The 23257-nt window shown below is 33.6% G+C and overlaps 2 protein-coding genes across 2 annotated transcripts in view; both read right to left on the bottom strand.

Moving 5' to 3' along the window:
• Positions 1-22074, bottom strand: part of LOC114327892 (elongation of very long chain fatty acids protein 1) — a 65095-nt gene extending 43021 nt beyond the window's left edge. The window contains exon 1 of the mRNA XM_028276608.1: positions 21782-22074. Within this exon, the coding sequence (XP_028132409.1) occupies positions 21782-21827 (46 nt within the window). The 5' untranslated portion in view covers positions 21828-22074. The remainder of the gene's footprint in view (positions 1-21781) is intronic.
• Positions 5040-9280, bottom strand: LOC126890524 (uncharacterized protein K02A2.6-like). Its single transcript, XM_050659529.1, has 2 exons — positions 9136-9280; positions 5040-8783 (listed from the first exon to the last, which is right to left on the bottom strand). The coding sequence occupies exons 1-2, from the start codon at positions 9142-9144 to the stop codon at positions 5232-5234; spliced, it is 3561 nt and encodes a 1186-aa protein (XP_050515486.1). The 5' UTR covers positions 9145-9280; the 3' UTR covers positions 5040-5231.
• Positions 22075-23257: the final 1183 nt, after the last annotated feature.

Here is a 23257-nt window from a genome sequence, read left to right as displayed (position 1 = left end):
GTAACTTTTTACTTTACTTTAAATTGCTTGATGTTATAAAATAAGTTGGATGAAATCATCCGCCATTCTATATGGTAACTCTATTCGACACAACAGCCAACAGTCAAGTAAAGAACGAGAGGCGCTTCTCCGCCAAGGTAAACGTCAAACTCTCTCAGAAAACGAAATCATTCTCGATAGGTGGAGTACGTTCCATCACCGAGGTATGACGTCACCCCAGTAGTCCTATACGAGAAATTAGAGAATTTAAATGGAGACCGAGGAAAAATAATTATAATAATAATTAAAGAGCTAATTTTGTAACGTGACCGTTACATTACGTACCTGCGGCTTTTCAAAACTATTTAAAAAGTCACTATAATTATAAATTTGATTTTATTTCTGTCCACACATCAATAAAAACTAATATTACACAATATTGTTTACCGATAACCTCCATATTGAACAATTATTGACAGATAATTTCAAAATTTCAACACCCAATCAGAGCCCGTATAACAACTAATACCATACTGTCGGTGTGCGCATGCGCGCGGATCAATAAAATTTTACCCTCAATCGATTCGCCGCTAAAGCAGAATATCTTAAAAAACAAAAAAAATTACCTACTAAAATCACTAGTTGTTACCTACTAAAGTCGCCAGTTGTGTCTGAGTTTAGCGAACGGACTGTACCTACCGTTTACCTCGTGTTCTGAAGTTTTCGACAAATTCATTAAAAACATAGTCAAAAATCATTACTCTGAGGTTTTTGGGCCCGCTAAAAACGAATGACTTCGGAAGTAATCTCCGGAGTTCACCTCGGCTTCTGGAGTTTTCAGCAAATTGATTAAAAAGTAGCCAAAAATCGTTACTTGGCGGTTTTTGGGGTCGCTGAAAACGAACATGACGTCGGAAGTGATCTCCAAAGTACCTGTTGTCCAGGGTACCTACTATTCACCTCGTGTTCTGGAGTTTTCGGCAAATTCATTAAAAAATTGGTCAAAAATAATTACACGGTGGTTTTTGGGCTCTCTGAAAACGAATATGACTTCGAAAGTGATCTCCGGAGTACTTGGTGCCCAAGGTATCTACTGCTTACCTCAGCTTCTGGAGTTTTCGGCAAATTTATTAAAAAATTAGCCAAAAATCATTACTCGGGGTTTTTGGGATAGCTGAAAACGAAGATGATGTCGGAAGTGATCCCCGAAGTACTTGGTGCCCACGGTACCCACTGTTTAACTTGTCTTCTGGAGTTTTCGCCAAATTCATTAAACAATTTGTCAAAGATCATTATTCGGGGGTTTTTGGGCTCGCTGAAAAAGAAGATGACATTGAAAATTATCTTCAGAGTACTTGGTGCCTAGGACACCTACTTTGGTGCCTTTTAGTCAACTTCTGAAATTTTCGTTATATAATCAGTCAAATCAGTCAAATAAATTTCTGAATGCTAATAGTCTTCAAAGGTATATAATAAGGATTGCAGTTAGTTTTGATACGAATTCTTTAAATTTGTATCAGAAAAATACCTTTATTAAAAAAATACAATTAAATGGATGGATACATTTCGATATTTTCTTCTTCTTCTTCGCTTCTTCCAATGGATTTATTAAACTATCTGTCTATCTGTATTAGTGCAATTTACTCCTGCACAATTTTTGCATGCAACGGAGCATTTAAGGCCCTGTTTTCTGCACCCACATGAATTTCCGCAGTCCATCTTGCAACTACAGGATATAAAATTCATTATACTGGGTGGACCAGGCATTTGAGTCATTTTTATGGGAATTGACGATTTATCCATTCATTCGCATCCCCACTGTGTTGGATCCAAACTGTCTTCAGCTTCTCCATACATTCAACTTTGGATTTGGAAGTAACTCCTTTTTAAATGTTGGGTGAAGACATCTACAATAGGAAGTATTTTACCAACAGCACCTTTTTTCTTTTTAGAAATTGCCATTAGATACATTCTGTAATTATAAGTTTCAGCCAACTGATTAGTACTCAATAGAAATTCCCCCGGTATTTTAGGTGTTCTGAAACTTATTGGATCATTATACATCGCGAGAAGTAGTTGACGGCCATGTTCAACTACTTCTTCGATAGAAAGTGCTTTTCTCTGTCTCAGCGACCCCAAAAACCCCCCGAGTAATGATTTTTAACTAATTTTTTACTGAATTTGCCGAAAACTCCAGAAGACGAGGTATACAGTAGGTACCCTGGGCATCAGGCACTCTGGAGCTCACTTACGACGTCATATCGAGGGTCACAGTGCAGTACCTAGTATCTTTTTTAACACGACTTTACAGGAAACAGCAAAAACGGCGGTTTCCTTCTGATCGTCAGAATCAAGTTCACCTGCAACTATTTAACACTTAAGTAACATAATTTATTTACTAAACTCTCGGAAGAATAGCAAAAACTTACTAAAATGTCCCATACGAGGTACTCCATAATTGGATAATATATGAGTATACAAGTTACTTACTATATAATATACTATAATATAATATACAAAATTTACTAGAATTTCTAATACAACAAAATCTATACCAGATGAATAGTTTCTTTTCTAAAAAAGATCACACAAGATGGACGTGGAAAAGCCCAGATGGTAAAACCAGAAACGAGATAGACTACATAATCAGTGACAAAAATATATATTTAACGATGTCACAGTCCTTAATAGCTTTACCATAGGCAGCGATCATAGAATGGTAAGAGCCAAAATAAAATTAGACCTAATAACAGAAAGATCCAAAATGATTACGAAGAAAGCCAACCCAATATGGAACGACCCAACGAATTTAAATTAATAATAAATCAATATCGTAGAAGCTATTCGAGAGGCTCAAGTAAAATGCTGCCCTAAAAGACACCAAGACGAAAAAATAACCATTGAAACAAAGCAACTAATGGAAACTAGAAGAAAAATTAAAGGAAACGAAAGCATTGACGAAGAAGAACTGCGAAAAATAAACAAAGAAGTATCAAAAGCTATAAGGAAAGGTTTAAGGAAATTTAAAAATGAAAAAGTCCAGCGAACTATTATAGAAGAGAATAAAAGTCTGAAAGTCCTGAGAAGACTACTAAACAGTGGAAAATGCGAAATACATAAACTAAAGAACAAATAAGGAGTCCCCACATCAAATAGAGAAGAACTACTACACATAGTTAAAGACTTCTATCAAGAACTTTACACAAGCCAAAGAGAAGACCAAAAGAATTTGGGAGCCGCTGCATCACGCAAAACTATCACCCAGGGTTCAGAGCTTATGCCAGAGATCACACTAAGCGAAATCCAGGACGCAATGAAAAAGATGAAAAACAACAAAGCGCCAGGAGAAGATGAAGTCGTAATAGAAGCTATAAAGATGGGTGGACGTGCCCTTCTCAATCAAATAAAAATTTTGTTTAACCTTTGTCTAGCAGATTGTTGCATACAGAAAACATGGAACAATGCAGTAACAATTTTACTACACAAGAAAGGAGACAAGGCGCACCTAGAAAACTATAGACCAATCAGCTTATTGAACCACATCTATAAAATGTTTACCCGAATAATTACGACAAGACTAGAAAAAAATTTAGATTTCTACCAACCCCGAGAACAGGCTGGATTCCGCTCAAAATTCGGAACAAACGATCACCTACAAACAGTAAAAACCTTAATAGAAAAGTCTATAGAATATAACAGACCACTGGTACTTATCTTCGTAGACTTACACAAAGCCTTCGACACTGTGGAATTATAAGTGTTCGAGCATTATAACTGCTCTGAACAATAGTAGAATAGATAACCGGTAACCGGTTTACAAAGTTAGTGGAAACATTATACCAAAACGCCACAATACGTGTAAACTACATGATACTACCAAAGAAATTCATATCAAGCGAGGTGTGAGATAGGGCGACACTCTTTCAACTAAATTATTTATAGCGGTCCTCGAATACGCCTTTAAAATGCTAAAGTGGGAAAATAGAGGAATAAAATAGATCGAGAAATGCTCAATCATCTGCGTTTTGCCGACGATATAGTACTTATTACCGAATATCTGGGTGAAGCCCAACAAATGCTACTAGAATTAGAAAACGTATCTTCAAAAACAGGTCTAAAAATGAACATCAGTAAGACCAAATTTTATGACAAATTTAGTTTCCAGCGAACACCTACACCTAACCATCCAAAATCAAGTGGTAGAATTGACAGAAAAGTACATATATCTCGGTCATGAAATCAGAATAGGCAAGGACAATCAGACTTGCGAATTTCAACGACGAATAACACTTGCTTGGGCGGCGTATGGTTCACTAAGAGACATCTTTAAGAGCAACATCCCGACAGCTATGAAACGGAAGACATTTGACCAATGCGTTCTTCCTATTATGCTGCCGTGCTTAGCAAAAATGCCGTATCTGCAAAAATCTGAAAAAAATTAAATTTTTACTTTTTTCTAACTCAAATGTACATATCTATCTTATTTGCTTACTAAAAATGACGTAAGTTAAGCCAAAACACATTAAACACGCCGCGTCTTATGCCGTTTCCTGTGTAAATGTATACGAATTCTTAAACTAAAATCGATTTTACTCGAATGTAATGTCTCTGCAGATACGGCGTTTTTGCTAAGCACGGCAGTATGACATACGGAGCAGAAACTCTCACGCTCACAAAAACAACAGCACTAAAAATGCGAATTGCACAAAGGCGCATGGAAAGATCGATTCTCGGCGTGACAAAAAAAGACAAAATAAGGAACCAAGACTTAAGGAAAAGAACAGGTATCACTGATGTCGTTGAACGTATAGCCAAGCTGAAATGGAATTGGGCAGGCCACATAGCGCGACTGAATAACTCAAGATGGACCAAAAAACTAATTGACTGGCGTCCAAGAGAAGACAAACGCAGCAGAGGGCGACCAACGACACGCTGGATGAACGACATTAACCGAATATCCAAGAAATAGCAACAAAAAGCACAGAACCGTGAAGAATGGCGAAGAATGGTGTCAAGTCCTTTGTACTTAAAGGACGTAAGTATTTGTAATGAAATAATACTCGATGTAAAATACTTTATTTTAAGGAATTATGCACATGGTTTCCATTTTCTATCGCCGTATTAAGTATCTGACAGCTGTCGTTCAGATGATAGTAGTACCAACCTACATTCATGGTTAAGGGAGTTTTACACGAACATAACACCTCCTCCCTTGACCAAGAATTACAAAAGTTAACTAGAAGTAAAAGTACTTACAAATTCAGTCTGGTAACAGGTTTCCTTACTCTAGTGGAACGCCTTAAAATGGGTTCCTCAGTTTCAGTTTGAGCCCCAGGTACACTATTCGAACTTTCCATATTGTTTGAAATTTCGGATTCATCAGTAATCACTTCGGTAGGTGGTGGTGAGACACTGTGCTCTGGAATTGATGCCTCCCTCAGAATCAAATTGTGAGTAATGGTATCCGGAATGTAACATGTTGGATTATTTTGAGATGGAGTATATTCCCCAATTTGCCGTATTTGGTCTACATGACGTTTCCATGTTCTACCATCATCTAACTGAATTAAATAATGCAATAACCCTAATCTGAGTACAATAATGCCAAATTGCCATTTAGAATGAAAATAATCCCTCACGGAAACCCTAGTTCCTATATCAAAGTTTCTTAGACTCATATCAGTATAGGTAACTCTATCACTACATGAAGGTTTAAGTAAATCTAATCTATTCCTTATTTGTCTTCCTAACATAAGTTCTGAGGGACTTTTACCTGTAACTGTATGTGGGCTTCTGCGGTATTGCATAAGTAGCTTACATAATTCAAACTCCCTGTCATTTCCCTCACTTCGCATAGCCCTTAAACATTTTTTCAGTATTTGGACATATCTCTCTCCCTGTCCATTAGTTGCAGGATGGTAGGGTGCAGTAAATTTTTGTGTAATTCCATTATCTTTCATAAAAGTTCTAAACTCATGAGAGTCAAATTGTCTACCATTGTCTGTAACAAAAACTTTAGGAATACCAAAAGTTGTAAAAATTTTTCGGCAAATTTCAATAGTAGTTTTTGTAGTAGTATTTTTTGTAAAATGAATTTCAGGCCATTTACTGAAGGAATCTACCAATATAAAATAATAACCTCCATTGAAAGGTCCAGCGTAATCAGCATGCACTCGTTCAAAACAAAATTTTGGTGGTTCCCATATATGAGAATTATCTTTAATTGGGTTGTTCTTGTGCTTATTGCACTCTAAACAATTTTTACAAAGTGACTCAATATCCTGGTCTATGTGAGGCCACCAGCAATAACTACGAGCTAAAGATTTCATTCTAACTATTCCAAAATGTGCAGTATGTAATTCTGTCAAAATTTTATTTCTCAATTTAGTAGGTATAACTACTCTTTGTCCTCTCATAATAACATCAGATTGTAATGAAAATTCAGCTTGATTTATATTGAAGCTAAATCGTTTATCAACAGGTTTTCCTGTTTTTAACCCAACAAGTAATTTTTTTAAGGTATGATCATTTTTTGTATGAAAAGCTAGATCTCTAATATTTGTAGGCAAAGTTTCAATTTGATTTATTTCAAAAATATCTGGCTCATCATGTGTGAAATTTTGTTCTGATTTTATAGGTAGACGTGAAAGTGCGTCAGCATTGAGATGAGAATCTGTATTTTTGTAACGAATGTCATAATTCAAACCTTGTAAGAAAATTGCATAATGTTGCATTCTTGTTGCACTTAAAACTGGTAGGCTTTTATCAGGTGCAAAAATTTGAACTAACGGTTTATGATCAGTGAGCAAAGTAAATTTCCTAGCACATAAATAATTGTAAAATTTTTTTACTCCAAAAATTATGCTGTAAGCTTCTTTGTCTATTTGTGAGTACCTTTGCTGTGTAGTAGTAAGAGTTTGAGAAGCAAACTGTAAGGGTCTCTCTGTACCGTCTGGAAAGATATGTGAAAGTACTGCACCTACCCCATAGGGTGATGCATCAGTTGCTAGGACTAATGGTAAATTTGGGTCATAGTGACATAAAACATTTCTAGAACAAATGAGTTTTTTTGCTTTGTCAAACGCAGTTTGACAAGTATTCGACCATTTAAAATTGACATTCTTTTTAAGTAAATTATTTAATGGTTGTAAAATTGTAGAAGTATCTTTTAAAAAACGTCTGTAATAATTAATTAGGCCACAGAAACTCCAAACTTGAGTTCTGTTTGTAGGTATTGGAGCATTTGCAATTGCAGTTACCTTATCTGCACTAGTAGACACACCCGTTTTACTCATCTTATATCCACAGTAGTCAATCTCGTCTTTGAAAAATTCGCTTTTATCCAAATTTATATGTAAATTATGTTCAGATAATTTCTTTAAAACTTGTTCAAGTCTTTGTAAATGTAAGGTATTATTTGGAGCTGTAATTCTTATATCATCCTGAAATATTGAAATACCATCTATTCCTTGTAGCATTTGCTCCATTAAACGTTGCCATTTGGCAGGAGCACTAGCAATTCCAAACATTAATCGATTTGGTTGAAATAAACCTTTATGGGTGTTTAATGTAAGTAAATGTTTCATTTCATCTTTTATTGGCAAGTGTAAGTAAGCTTTCGTAATATCTATTTTTGTATATTTGTCCCCACCTGCTAATTGGGAAAGTAGGTCATCTGGTGTAGGTAAAGGGTATTCATCCACTTCAATGCAAGGGTTTAATGTGATTTTAAAATCACCACAAATGCGTATGTCCCCATTTTGTTTAACTACAGGAACAATAGGAGTTGCCCAGTCCGAAAATGCTACTTTCTTTAAGACTCCCTGATTTACTAAGGACTCTAATTCTGCCTCAACTTTAGGGCGTAATGCAAAAGCTACAGGACGGGCCTTACAAAATTTTGCTTTAGTACCAGGTTTTAGATAAATTTCAGCCTCTAACCCTTTTATTTCACCAACTGACTTTTCAAATAAATGTTTATATTTATCTAACAAAGTTGCAATTTCAAAATTTTCATGTAGAATTGTATTTACCTGATGTAAATTGATTTCCAGAGCATGTATCCACTCTCGACCAACCAGTGAGTAGCCATCACCATCCACCACATACAACTTTAGAGTGTGCTTTAATTCCTGGTGCTCAACCTCCACTGAAACTAAACCTAAAACATTCAAATTATTTTTGCAGTATGTAGTTAATTTAACATCCGATTTTTGTAATTGTAATGCAGGAAAATATTTTTCAAATATATTTTTATTTATGATTGTAACAGCAGCGCCAGAATCAATTTCAAAATTTAAAATCTTACCATTCACTTTTAAATTTATAAAAAATTTATCTTTGCAATTTCCAGCATTTACTTCTAAGACCTCTTGAGCAGAGTTTACTGAATTTACTTGCCTGTGTGAATTTTGTTGTGCCTTTAAACAAACTTTTTGAATGTGTCCGACGTTTTTACAAAAGTTACAGATTAAATGCTTTTTATTACATTTATCGGCTAAATGCGAGGTGTCTCCGCATCTATAACAAGCCCTATTAGGGTTATTTGACATTGTAGAAGTATTATTAGGAGAGCTACTATGATTATTTACTGTATTATTATCATTAAATTTACTAGTGTTTGTATTTTTATGAGAACTTTTTGCTTTCGCATTTAAAACATTTATACTAGCCTGATTGTAATTATTGTTGTGAGAAAATTGATTACTATCCTTTTCTGAAGTTTCCATGCTTGCTGCAATTTCTACGGCTCGGTCCAAGTCCAATCCCTTTGTTTCTAATAGTCTGGCTTGAATCCTCTTTGACTGTAAACCAAAAACAAACTGATTTCGTATAGCACTTTTTAAATATGTGGAAAAGTTGCAGTTTATGGCAAGTTTCTGTAGAGAATGTAGGTATTCTTGTATACTTTCGCCTTCTGCTTGTCTTTTTGATTGAAACCTAAATATTTCAGCAATTTCAAGTGGTGCAGGGTTGTAAAAATTATCCATTAACTTAACTGTATCCTCATATGACTTGTCTTCAGGGACCTCTGGAGCTAGTTTATCACACAGTGTATCGTATGCTTCCGACCCCATGTAATGTAGTAAATAGGGCAATTTCATTTCCTCTGGAATTTTAAAAACTTTGTATGCTCCTTCCAGTCGTTTTACCCACCTGGACCATTTTGTAGCTGTCTGGTTAAAAGGTTCAACGGAAAACTGGAATGTAGAAACTTGTGTAGACATTACTGGAGCTGTAGCAGGTGCAACTATCGCAGTTGTAGTCGAGGAACTCGTGTTTGTACCGGCTGTAGTTGATGTAGTGTCTGTAATATTTGTATCCATTATCCTCGTCGCCAAATGTCAAGTCCTTTGTACTTAAAGGACGTAAGTATTTGTAATGAAATAATACTCGATGTAAAATACTTTATTTTAAGGAATTATGCACATGGTTTCCATTTTCTATCGCCGTATTAAGTATCTGACAGCTGTCGTTCAGATGATAGTAGTACCAACCTACATTCATGGTTAAGGGAGTTTTACACGAACATAACAAATGGGAGAGACCTATGTCCAGCAGTGGACAGAAGAGGTTGCATGATGATGATGATGAATATACAAAATACAATATAAACCAATTATTGTTATTTTCTTTTTTTCTTTATTATAAAATCGACAATCACAAGTAATTGTTTAAAATTAAAAAAGAGAATTCTTTACTAAACCAAGTTTTATTGCTTAGTTCACAGTAATAAAAATCAATTTTAAAATACAAAAGAGAAAGCGTGCAAAACACAACAAATATACTAAGACGTACTTCCTACTGAAACTGTAGCGGATATGACCAGCAATCTCGTGGTATCACCGGTTTTATTTGTTATAATTACTTCATACTTCTTTTTTGTAATGTTGAGAGGACCTTTATGAAGTGCCGGAAAGATGGCCTGCTTCAGATTGATTGCCTTGGCTCTGCGAGGAAGACTACGAAATCAGGGCCGTAACTACGATGTTGCGGGCCCCGGGGCAAATGTGATCTGGGGGCCCCCTACCGGGAGGTCTGGGGAATTTATAGCTTCATCTGTATCTGACATTGCGGACGGATTATCAACGAATGCGTTCGTTCGCTACACAGGGCCGTAAGTACGATGTTGGGGCCTCGGGGCAAACGTGATCTGGAGGCCCCCTACCGGGAGGTCTGTGGGTCTTCCGTTGGGGGCCCCCTACCGGGGGCTTTACCCCCAGCAGAAGGGGGCTCGGGAAAATGTTTGATATTTAACCCTTTGAAAACGCATTTTAATGCATTCCATGACTGAAGTTTCTAAAGACATACATAATTTTTTAGAAAATGTTCTTAAATCTGTTGGCAAATTTGAAACAAAAATGTTATATTAAATGGGCGATTAAATACTCCCCTGAGGCATTCCTTCCTGGACTTGTTGTATCCTGGACATTTTTATTTCTTTTTGAATGGTATCGGGGTCCCCAGCTTAGCCCGGGACCCTCTTCCAATGACATTTTAGTTTTTATTACGCCGAAATAACTAATTTCCTAAGTAATAATTTAAATTTTTATTGTAGTAAAGAAAGAAAGACGTTCTCACAAACAATTTATTACCCGTTATTTATTTCACTTATTCCCCGTTAGAGGGCGTTCTAAACATACTGCGGTATAAATAGTTTTATTTTATACCGAGAAACTAGGGACGTGTTGGTGTAAATTTGTCTTCTGCAGAGCCTCCTTGACAACAGGTAGACCTAGAAATAGTACTATCGGAGGATATAAAGAGACAGATTTGAATCAAAAATAAAACCGTTGATTTTCTATTTTTAATTTATTTTACAACTGACGACCGGTTTCGATGTCTACAATTTGCACAGAATCCTCAGGTCAAGGTTAAAGTAAAATTAAATGCTACAAACAATAAAAAAAATCTTATTTTTTTAATTTTTTTATTTACTTCTTTTTATTGTTTGTAGCATTTAAGTTTACTTTAAGAGGATCGGTACGTATTTTCGGCTGCAATGCTATTCAAATGGGGATTCATTTTTTTCGAATCCTGAGAAAACTAATAAGTATTTTTGAAAAATTTAAACGCAGAATGAATGATCACGTTATTAGCGAGGGCCGAAAGTCCCTGAGAACTTCTATAATGTTTATTTTAATAAGTTACAGGGGTGAAAAACTAAGAGAAAATTTAGTGTGATTTTTAATTTCAAATATATCATTCAAAATAAACTTTTTATTTATTCTAAGGGACTTTTGGCCCTCGGTAATAATTTAGTCTTTCATTCTGCGTTTAAATTTTTCAAAAATATTTATTGGTTTTTTCAGGATTCGAAAAAAATAAACACAATACCGTGGTAACATTTTCCAAATCTATCTTTGTCTTACAACGTACTAAGCCGAATATAATATTGTCAGAATATATTGTCAGTCAGACACTGACAATCAGTGACAATTTTAAATATTTGACATTGCATCGGGAATATGTTGAGTTATTGATTAAATATTATTGAAATATAGTGTATTTGATAAATAATTGATTTAAGACGCGAATTTAATATAAAGTTATTTATTGTGTATTATTTGTGGAGGATCCAAGCAGAGAATACATCAGGATAATATATTCTGTGATCCAAGTATTTTGTTGTTAAAGATGTTCAAAATTGTAAGCGTTCCATAACAATATATTATTAAAAAATCACTTTAACACTTTTCCTCTTTTCTCGATTGAGTATTAGTCTTTGTTGTACAAATAAATTATTACAATCACTGAATACATAGTTAGTGAAAAAATTATCACATTTATTAACTGAATTAATAATTTCCAATTAAAAAAATAACAGTTACCCAAGAACATTCAAAACCCATCTCTTTAAATTAATGATGACATTTTCAAGTAGAATGACATTCTAGTAATGTTTACATATCCATACCAGTGTGAATTTTACTACAGGTAATTTGCCGTGTAAAGACAGAAAAAGTAGGGATGCACGTAAAATATTTGCGAATTATGTACCCATAGCCTTAACTGGGACCTGAGGATTCTGTGCAAATTGTACACAGCGAATCCGGTCGTCAGTTGTAAAATAAATTGTTTGTGAGAACGTCTTTCTTTCTTTACTACAATAGTATGGACTCACACATGAAACCCATTCATTATTTAAATTTTTATGTTAAGGTTCGGGGGGGGACCCAGCTTAGCTCAAGTCTCAGGGGCCCCTGCTCTGTTCCAATTTTAGTCGAAAAGACTAATTTCCCCAGTGAAAAATTAAAACTTTTTGTTGATGTCTGGGGTGCCCTGTAGGTCTCTTTAAAATTGTGTCATTTGAAAATATTTCGTTTTTCGTTGGAATCGCCTTTTAAAATACGTATTTTTATTTTCCTCGTTAAAATCTATGCACGGTCAAACAAACGAGGGCCCCTGCGGGGCCCCCTTTGTCCGGGGGCCCCGGGGCGCTGCCCCGGTTGCCCCAATGGTAGTTACGGCCCTATACGAAACTCTTCATCAAAAGTCAATTTATACTGTATTTCGCCGTTACAATATTTTAATGTTTTAATATTACGCCAGTCAATGGGAGCAAGAATAGGATATTACCTCCGAATTATATCCTACTGCATGGATTTTAATGAAATTTTGGGCCTAGTCTCTACTTATCTCCTAATTCAAAGTCTACCCTATGCCGGTGTGTGCTTTTATCTTGGGGGTAGTTTCCACCCCTTCTCAGGGGTGGAAAATTTTTGGTTAAAATTATTACGGAATTTACTGGAGAACCTAATTCTAAGCAAAAAATGTTCTAGAATTTTTTTTTGAAAACTTATTACTTTTTGAGTTATTCGTGGTTGAAAATTGGCCATTTTCATTGAAACATAAAATACCTTTTCGAACGGTTTTTTGCGAATACCTTAAAAACTATGCATCTAACGAAACAAACTATATTTAACATTTTTGTAAGCTATAAAAAAAGAGACTCTTGCCTCCATAACCCCTCTAGTTATAATACAAAAACAGATATTATGGTAGGTGGAAATAGTTTGTTTTTTGGTACACTGGTATATTCAACTTCAAATAACAGAGAAACGGTCGATTTTAAATGTATAATTCTACCAATATCTTTTGTAGTGCTTGAAAAGATCTTTAACATGAGCTATATTAAAGGTCCCTTACGTTAAAACTAAGCCAGATATGCTGCAAAAAAATTGATAACTAATGTGTTTTACGAAAAAATGAGAAGTAATTTTTGACCCTCATCCACCAAAATGTAAATGCATTGTTTTCCTTCTGCAATACCTTTTACTATATTGTTATTTCTATGTTTATACGCCACGGGTTTAAAATAAATGGTTTTTAAACACAAAAGATCAAATTATAGAGAGCATTTTTAAATTTTCTTAAAAATCTTCCCTTTTCTCCATGTAACTTGAAAATGATAAGAGATACAGTAATGAAAAATAAAAAGGAAATTTAAATCTAAAAAACTAGAAAATTTAAAAAGGTGCTCTATAATTTTATCTTATTTTTCTCAGAAACCATTCATTTTAAACCAGTCCAACTTTTTGAAAATAAAAATAACACTATATTAAAAATTATTGTAGAAGGAAAGCGATGTATTTAAATTCTGATGGATGAGGGGCTAAATATACTTCTAATGTTTTCGTAAAATACATTAGTCATCAACTTTTTTGCAGAATATCTCGCTTAGTTTGAATGTAATCGACATTTAGTATTACTTATTTTAAAGGTCTTTTTAAGCACTATAAGGCAAGCCGCACACCAACGAAACATGAAACGAAAAACATGAAACATGAAACGTAAAACACGTTTCATAAAAATTAAACACGGCTAAACAAATCTTGAAGTCCGCCTACCAATGAAACGAGTGTGATTCATGCTCATAACACATTTTTATTTTCATAAATGGCCGGACGTCTATTTGTTTAGTAGTGTTTTATTTCCATGAAACGTGATTTACGTTTCATGTTTCTTTGATGTGCCTAACAGTTGTAAGTATAAGTATCATTATATATCTAAAATCAACCGTCTCTCTGTTATTTCAAATTGAATACACCGATTTGAGCACGCAGCAAAAAAACAAACTCTTCTTACCTACCATATCCCTCTTTCTATTTTAATAGTATAGAAGATTTATGAAGGAACGAATCTCTTTGTTTCTCTATAACCTACAGAAATATTTTATATAGTTTTTTTGTTAGATGCATAGTTTTTAAGGTATTTACAAAAATCCGTCCGAAAAGGTGTCATTTTTCAATGAAAATGGCCAATTTTCAACCACGAATAACTCAAAAAATATTGAGTTTTCAAAAAATAATTAAGGTACAATTTTTGCTAAAAAATTAGGTTCTCTAGCTTCTTCCGTAGCTATTTTAACCAAACCATTTTTCACTTCCGAGAAGGGGTGGGAACCACCCGCAAGCTAAAAGCGCACATCGGCATAGGGTAGACTTTTTTTCATGAGCTATGCCCTACTTACTGTGAAAATATCAAGTAAATCGATGTAGTACGATGGAATTCGGAGCCAAATACCCTCATTCACTGCCCTATATCAGTTACAACGGGATCGTGTGCAAGTTTTCCAGGACGAATGACTCATATCTTAATAAAGGCTTTATGCTGTAGTTACGAAAAAATTCGAAGTCTGGTGATTTCACTACATAGGGATTTTTTCATCGTTCTCCTTTGGTAATTCTTGCATAATCGCTCGGTAGATAGATGTCTTTATTTTTAAGCGCAGTTTCTATTGCAGTATGGACACTGTCTCATTTTATTTGCGTGTGTCTTTTGGCCAGATGTTTTTGATAAAATGCCACGATGCCACATTGTAAGTTTCTGAGAGATACAAAAGTGCGTTAGACATGATACAATTACGTTTTGGGCCGTACAACCCTCTGAAAATATAACGATATGTCTTTTATCGTTTTTGTGTAAGTAGTTTTCTTTTAAATAATCTTAGTTACGTTGCTTGCTTAGTTGCCACATCGTACACAGTAAAATTATGAAAACATAATTTAACTTTGTAATAAAGAGAACTCGCGTGTACATGCGGGCATAATTTTATAGCTTGTATATCTATAGTGACTACAATACATTCTCCCAAAACAGCTTTATCTTTGTCTAACTCTTTCTCTTTCCTAGTTCGATCATTTTCTTCTTGATGTTTGAGAAAATCTATCTGCTCCAAATTTCCATTCTCAAACCTGTAACACTCATCGCATCTATCCTTCCGTGGTCTAAACAATCCGATGATGGTCTTTTGTTTATTCATTGCTGACAATGTAGATATTGATAAACACTGTTTGTTTTGATTTTGACATTGCTTTTTGTATTCTTCAAATACCTGCGGTAATGACTGAAAATCTTGTTCCACGTATAATTTCGATGTATCCTTGCGACAATAATGTGTAAGTAATTTATTAAGAGAATCAAAAAACTGCCCCAAAAAATAGTATGTTCATATTTTTCGTTCTTTCTTACCGTTCGTGTAAGTATAACACTCTCATTTTTGTGAACTAGCCCATTTTCATTTTGCAGTATGCTTTTTCTCATGAGGATCTTTCAGTGCGTCACAGTTTTTCGATTTCTTTCTAAGGCATTAAATTGCATGTGACAGAAAAAAAACGCACGTCGTCGGTGATTACATTTCGTCGGTGACATTTATAACATTTATTCTAGTTGTCAATAGATGGCGCTATAATCGAAAAAAAAAATTATTTACGAATTATATAATATATCTGGACATGAAATTACGATTGGCAGGGATAACCAGACTCATGAACTGAAGAGAAGAATAGGTCTTGGGTGGGCAGCATTTGGAAAACTGAGAGAAACTTTTAAAAGTGAGTTGCCCACATGCCTAAAGAGAAAGAGAAAGGTTATTGGAATGGAGGCCAAGAGAAGACAAGAGAAGCGTCGGTCGACCGCCTACAAGATGGACTGACGACTTAAGAAAGGTAAATAAAAATTGGATGAGAGCGGAGTAGGATAGATGGGATTGGAAACGAGGGGAGGAGGCCTATGTTCAGCAGTGGATTTTTGAGGCTGGATGATGATATGATGATGATGATAATATATCTACGAATATAATCTGTTCAATTTATAAGACTATACAAATCAAAGAAAATACCTTCGATTTTATGCCTGCAAATAAAATGTAACAACTGTCAGATTTAACTAAAATGTCATGTCACTAAAATGCATATTATCAGGTACTTACCTTTTTTTCTATCATTTGTGACGCACTGAAAAATGCTCATGAAAAGAAGCATACCTAGCTTCTTACAGACCACTCACCCAAACCAGTTGTACTAAGATACATCGTTTTACAAACAGGAACGGTGACATTTTTTACAGGAAGTGTAGACCTTCTTATAGATCCATTTTTTTTGTTTTTTGGGACTTTTACATTTCACTGTATTGCACACATAAACTTTTCTTTGATTCCAAGACATTTGCTGCCAAAAATTTTTAAATATAATTTTTCTGTTCACTAATGTTCTTCACTAATAAGCTGGCATTTCCTAGCACCATTTTTTTTCTGTTCCGCACTGACATCCAGGCTCTAGATGTCTCAATTTTCTAAGTGTATCATGAAACGTATTTTTTGTCGTCTAGGCTTTTTGAAACCAATCCTTCCATGCTTTTTTCTTATTCATGGCTCTCTGATTAACCCCCTTTGTTCGTTTTGTCCCTCTAGTTTCATTATTTATATCAAGTCTTTGGTCACTATTAGAGCTTTTGTTTCGTATATCGGTAATTTATTTTTCGCTATTTTCTTTATCACTACTTTCTCAATCTAATGCTTTACTGGGCAGATATTCATCATCTTCATAACATCTATTCGTTAAAAATACTTCTTCACGTGTTTCTTCTTCAATTCTTTGGTCACTATTTGGGCTTTTGTTTCTGATATTAGTGATTTCTTGTTCGATATTATCTTCACGACTTCCTGAAGCTAAGGTATTAATGGGTAGATACTCATCATTTTTAGAAAATGTAGTTGTTACAGATATATCTTCGTATGTTTCTTCTTCAATTTTTTGGTCACTATTTGGGCTTTAGCTTTGCAGTATTATGTAGATTTGCGTTATCTTCACGAAATTTATTTGTTAAAACTGTTACTTCATACCTAGAGGTACCATTTTCTGTCTCGCCTTCAACTTTAAACCGTTGCACTGTTTAAAACATATCAGCAAAAATAAACTCAGCTTCATTTATCATACGGACGGCTTCGGAGTCACATACATATGCTCATATCATTGGACACTGTTAAGCTATTGTCGATATTTTGTCACTTGTCTGCAGCATTTGCAAACTTTTTCGAGCTCTCGAACTCATCTTTAAATTATCCGTAACAAAAATAAAAATACAGGACCACGGGCCACGTATAAATTAAAAACATTAAAAATATTCTAAATACAGGAAATCGTATAATGTTTGCAATTGTTTATACAACTAGACATTATTAACTACGCAATGTTACAAATACTAATCTTAGACGCTCTTTAATATACAAGAACCGACAAAAAGCTTCTTCTCAAAAATTTCTCACAAATAAGGAAAAATTAGAGCACTACTTACTTTGGTGTCACCAGCTATTGAAGGTTATATATGTTGCGTAAGAGGTAACGCAGTTAACGATAAGAGGATTTTTATCCGAGGTCCTCTTGTTCCATAGCCCAGGCGGTCCATAGCTGAACTGATTTAGCCCGATCAGGGAACACAAAATTTTACGAAAACCTATAAAAAAATAAAGGAAGGATGAAAATTTATGAATAGGTAGTTAAAATTGTCTACTATTATATAAGAAAACGTTTACAATTCTACATCCCCTCCATTTTACAATAATTGGGAAATACGGGGTGAAAAATATTTGAATTTGAATTGGATAAAATGACTAATTCTAAGCAACTTTTGTTCTATAGAGTTTTTTCACTAAGTCAATACTTTTCGAGTTATTTGCGAGTGAATATGTTCATTTTTAATAAAAACAACATGTTTTTGGACGGTTTTTCGCAGATAACTCAAAAAATAAGTATTCTAGCGAAAAAAATATTCTTAGTAAAAATATAGCTTATAAAATATTGAAAAAAAGGGTGTACGCGTGAGGTCTGCAGACCCAGTAGAAGCAAAGTTGTAGCTAATGAAAAGTAGGTTCTTCTTTATCAAATGCCAAATCGAATATTTCAATGTGAAATAACCAAAAAACAGAGCACTTTTTAAGGGAAAATTCATTACAACTTTTTTTAAGTGAATAAAAAAGGTTTATTTTTGTTTTTTAAAAAATCTTCCTACATTAAAAATAAATGAGTTACGCTCAAAATATTGTTGGCCCCTTTTATTTTTTGGTACAAAAATCGCGAAAATCACCCCCTAATTAGCTTTCCAAATAAAATTAATCGTTACCGCTTCACAAGTTACTTTATTTATATATTGTTTATATTATCTATAAGTTTCGTTGAAAGTGCTCATTTTTGAAAAAAAATTGGCTTTAAAATAGAACATTTTTTTTAATAAAAAAAAAAACATTGAACTTTTCATGGAATTAACTTAAAAAATATAAGTAATACCAAAAATCTCAAAGAGTAATAAAATGTACGATTTGCTTTTCTGAATATTTTTGCGTTTTGTTTTCTTGTTAGACAAAAATTGGTTATGCTATGGCTGTTCAAAATTTGCCTAAATTTGTGATTAGTTACTCGTTCAAGCCATACTAACTACAACTTTTTCAAAAATAAACACTTTGAACCGATGAAACTTACAGATCATATAAACAATACATAAGCAAAATAACTTGTGAAGTGGTAATGATAAAATTTATTTGTGATGTTAATTAGGGGGTGATTTTCGCGATTTTTTTTACCAAAAAATAAAAGGGACCAACAATATTTTGAGAGTAACTCACTTACTTTTAATGATACAACTTTTTTTAAAAAACAAAAATAAACGTTTTTTTAAACAATTTAAAAAATTTGAAATAAATTTTCCCCGAAAAGTGCTACGTTTTTGGGTTATTTCAAATTGAAATATTCGATTTGGAATTTGATGAAGAAGAACCTACATTTCATTAGCTACAACTCTGCTTCTACTAGGTCTACAGACCTCAAACATACACCATTTTTTTAAATTTTTTATATGCTATATTTTTGCTAAGAATATTTTTTTCGCTCAAATACTTACTTTTTGAGTTGTCTTCGAAAAACCGTCCAAAAACTTGTTTTTTCTGGTAAAAATGATCATATTCACTTGCAAATAACTCGAAAAGTATTAACTTAGGGAAAAAACTCTATAGAACAAAAGTTACTTATAATTAGTCATTTTATCCAATTGCGGACTTATTTTGAATGTAAAATGTCCCCTCCATTTTTGTAAAATGGAGGGGATGTAGAATTGTAAACTTTTTCTTATATAATAATAGACAATTTCAACTACCTATTCCCAAATTTTCATACTTCTTTTATTTTTTTTTTGGTCATATTGTTCTTTGATGCTGTTTGCAAACGGAATAAACATAAAACCGAATTTCGAAAAAAAAAAAGATACAAGGTCCTGCACTGTGACCCTCGATATTTATCTTCAGCGACCCCAAAAACCCCCCGAGTAACAAAATTGAACTCATTTCCGCCGATAATTGACTAGCCCAGTCGGGATACCATTTGACCTTACATTAGGAGCTGTCCCTAATTTTATTTTTCTAATCTTTAGGAGGGGTCAATAGTAGTACAAATTTAAAATCTCGACTGCATTTGACCGTTGCGTTAGCCGCCATCTTGATTTTAAACGAGAACCGTTTTTGCTCAATATCTCCGCCATTTTCAACCTTTTGACAAAAAATATTGAAACTGAAATTGTTGAAAATGCGATTTTATATAATTTTGTTTATTATAATTTTTTTCGTGCGGTCCATATTTTCCGAGTTATGGGAAAAAACAGTGACAGTTAAAGCATATTATTGATTTATTGAATTATCTCGTTTATTATTACTTCTACAACAACTTTTAACCCACACAAAAATGAAGATAATTAAATTTTGTACAATTTTGATTTCTTTCATTTTTTTTGATAAAATCAATATTTAAGGTAGTGCGTATGCGGTAAAAGCGAGAGCGTAAGACCCGATTGATTTTAAAGCAATTGTTTTTGTTCAATATCTTTCCCATTTTTAACTTTTCGACAAAAAGGGTAAGGACTGAAATTGCTGCAATTACGATTTAATGGGAAAATTCCCCCCAAGGGGTCCAAAATTTAATAAAAATATTGTTGAAATATTAAAATATGTTAGCGGACATGAAACTTAATTATCGACAGACAAATTCAACCAATAAAACTCGCTAGTTAATAAAATTAAGTGAACTTAATGCATATAAGTTATTTATGTCTTTTATGTACTTAGTTTGCTTGGTGTTTCATTATAAGTTTCAAAAATTGTATAAAATATAATTCTCTTTATTTTTGTTTAAGTACAATTATGTCGTAAAGTTAATACTAAATGAGACAATTCAATAATTATGCTTCCCCTCCGCTTCCACTATTTTCCTCCTTTACACGGAGAATATTAATCGCATAAAAAAAGTGTGGAAAAGACATTCTAGGAAATTGTGTTTCCAACAATTTTAGTTCCTACCGTTTTTGTCGAAAAGTTGAAAATGGCGGAGATATTAAGCAACAACGGTTGTCATTTAAAATCAATATGGCGGCTAATGCAACCACGTAATTCAGTCGAGATTTTAAATTTACACTACTATTGATCTCCCCCAAAGGACAGAATTATAAAATTTGGGGCAGCACGGAAAATATAATCAATTCACACTTATTAATTATTAATATATTCAATTCAGTAATTATGCTCCCCTCACCACTTTTTACTATTTTCCCACTTAACTCGGAAATTATCAACCGCATGAAAAAAATTGTTAAAAAGAAATTGTAGGAAATCATATTTGAAACAATTTACGAACAAAATAAAGAACAGTAGTATATTGAACAAGAAAGTATATTGATTAAGATTGATTAAGAAAGTATATTGAACAAAAACAATTGCTACAAAATCAATCAGGTCTTACGCTCGCGCCATTATCGCATATATATTACCTTAAATCTTAACTTTAGCAAAAACTGAAAGAAACTAAAATTGTGTATAATTCAATTCTCTCTATTTTTCTGTAGGAACATTTTTGTCGTAAAACTAACAATAAACGAGATAATTCAATAGTTATGTTCTATTTATATATAACTGTCACTATTTTCCGCTATAACTCGGAAAATATCGATGGCACGAAAAAATTGTAAAAATAGAAATGATAGAAAATTACATTTTGGTTGTTATACTTTTTGTCAAAAAGTTGAAAATGGCGGAGATATTGGGCAAAAACGGTTCTCGTTTAAAATCAAGATGGCGGCTAACGCAATGGCGGAATTCAGTCGAGATTTTAAATTTACACTATTATTGATCCCCCTAAAGATTAAAAAAATAAAATTTGGGGCAGCTCCTAATGCAAGGTTAGGCCTCTTATTCGTATAACCCGACTGGACTAGATGGGTTCTGAATTTTTTTAATGTATATTTGAGATACACTTTTCGAATGAGTTTCTTGTATGCACTTTTTAAATATTATCCTATGGCCATTCACAAATCAAATACAAAAAGAATTATTAAGATCAGTCTTGTCGTTTTTTTTTCGGAGGTTCAGTGCTTTGTTGCTTCGACTATCTTGTGTTGGTTGATTCTTTTTTCTTTAACACCATCCAGCTTTTCGACATAAAATAACTAAAATAAACTTAATATCTAAATAAAAAAAAATTCTTACCAATCTTATTAGTTAAATCATTTACAACATCAGTAATAATCGCCATTTCTAGAGAAAATATTTACGATCCGAAATCGCCTATTCATTTCTCACAAATACAATAGATTACAAGACACAAATAATAGCTGTGACACAATGTATAAATATTCAAAATTATAATTTGATTCGTTCTATATTCAGGTAATTTTTTTTTATTTGAATTTTCAATTGCGTTCCATTTTAATTTGTATTTAAACACATGAATTTTTTTAAGTGCAGGTCAGACCAACAATCTAACATGTTATAGTAGAAAACTGTAATGAGTTCTTAGCATTATTATGTTGATTATTAAACACTTTATTTTAATTCAAAACTCTTAATTTATTTTTTTTAATTTACACACACTTATTAATTATTAAGCTATTTTCTACATAAAAGAATTTATAACACACACACGAATCTATATAATACAGTCGAACCCACTTATTGGAATAGCTTTGGTGCCAAGCCAAAAGTATTTCCATATATAGTTGAGTGCACGAGTCTTTACCTGCGTCATAATTTAAAGCATACGAAATAAGTCGATGATAAGTCGGAAATTGAAATTTACTAAACGCAACAGCAAGTGACAGTAAGTAGCTACTGCCCCTTCTTCTTCTTCAAGTGCCATCTTCGTTCCGAAGGTTAGCGATCATCAGGGCTATACGTATTTTCGAAACTGCTGACCGAAACAATACGTTGTTGCTACAGCTATACCATTCCCGTAGATTCTATAGCCAGGAGTTTCGTCTTCTTCCTATGGACCTTTTTCCTGCTATCTTCCCCTGCATAATTATTCGAAGCAGTTCATATCTTTCGCCTCTTGTAATGTATCCCAAGTATTGCAGTTTTCGTTTTTTGATCGTAAATATGACTTCATTTTCTTTATTCATTCTTCTCAAGACCTCGACGTTTGTGACTCTCTCCGTCCATGATACTCTCAAGATTCTGCGATACATCCACAGCTCAAATGTCTCTAATTTTTTGGTATCAATCTTTTTCAGCGTCCATGACTCCATTCCGTGGAACAGCACAGAAAGTACGTAACATCTCATCAGGCGAAGTTTTATTTAAAGGCTCAAATCTCTTCCACAGAACACTCTCTTCATTTTAGTGAATATGGATCTGGCTTTTTCTATTCTTATTTTGATTTCTGCTGAGCTATCGTTGTCTTCATTTATAAAATTGCCTAAATATTTGTATTTGCTAACCCGATCGATAATTTTATTGTGTAAATATAAATTTTGGACATTTCGTGTTGATTTCGATATTACCATAGTTTTCTTTATGTTCAAAGATAGTTCATATTCTTCGCTGCAGTCTGCTATCTTATTCACCAATGTCTGTAGCTCTTCAAGTGTTTCTGCGATTAGAACGGTGTCGTCGGCAAATCTTAGATTGTTTAATCTAACACCATTTATTTTAATACCTATGGATTGCTCAGAGAGTGTTCTATTC

The sequence above is a fragment of the Diabrotica virgifera genome, chromosome 8 (genome assembly GCF_917563875.1).
Source record: "Diabrotica virgifera virgifera chromosome 8, PGI_DIABVI_V3a".
NCBI classification, from domain to species: domain Eukaryota; kingdom Metazoa; phylum Arthropoda; class Insecta; order Coleoptera; family Chrysomelidae; genus Diabrotica; species Diabrotica virgifera.
The sequence above is the reverse complement of the archived record's forward strand: the minus strand, read 5'-3'. Positions and strand labels throughout refer to the sequence as shown.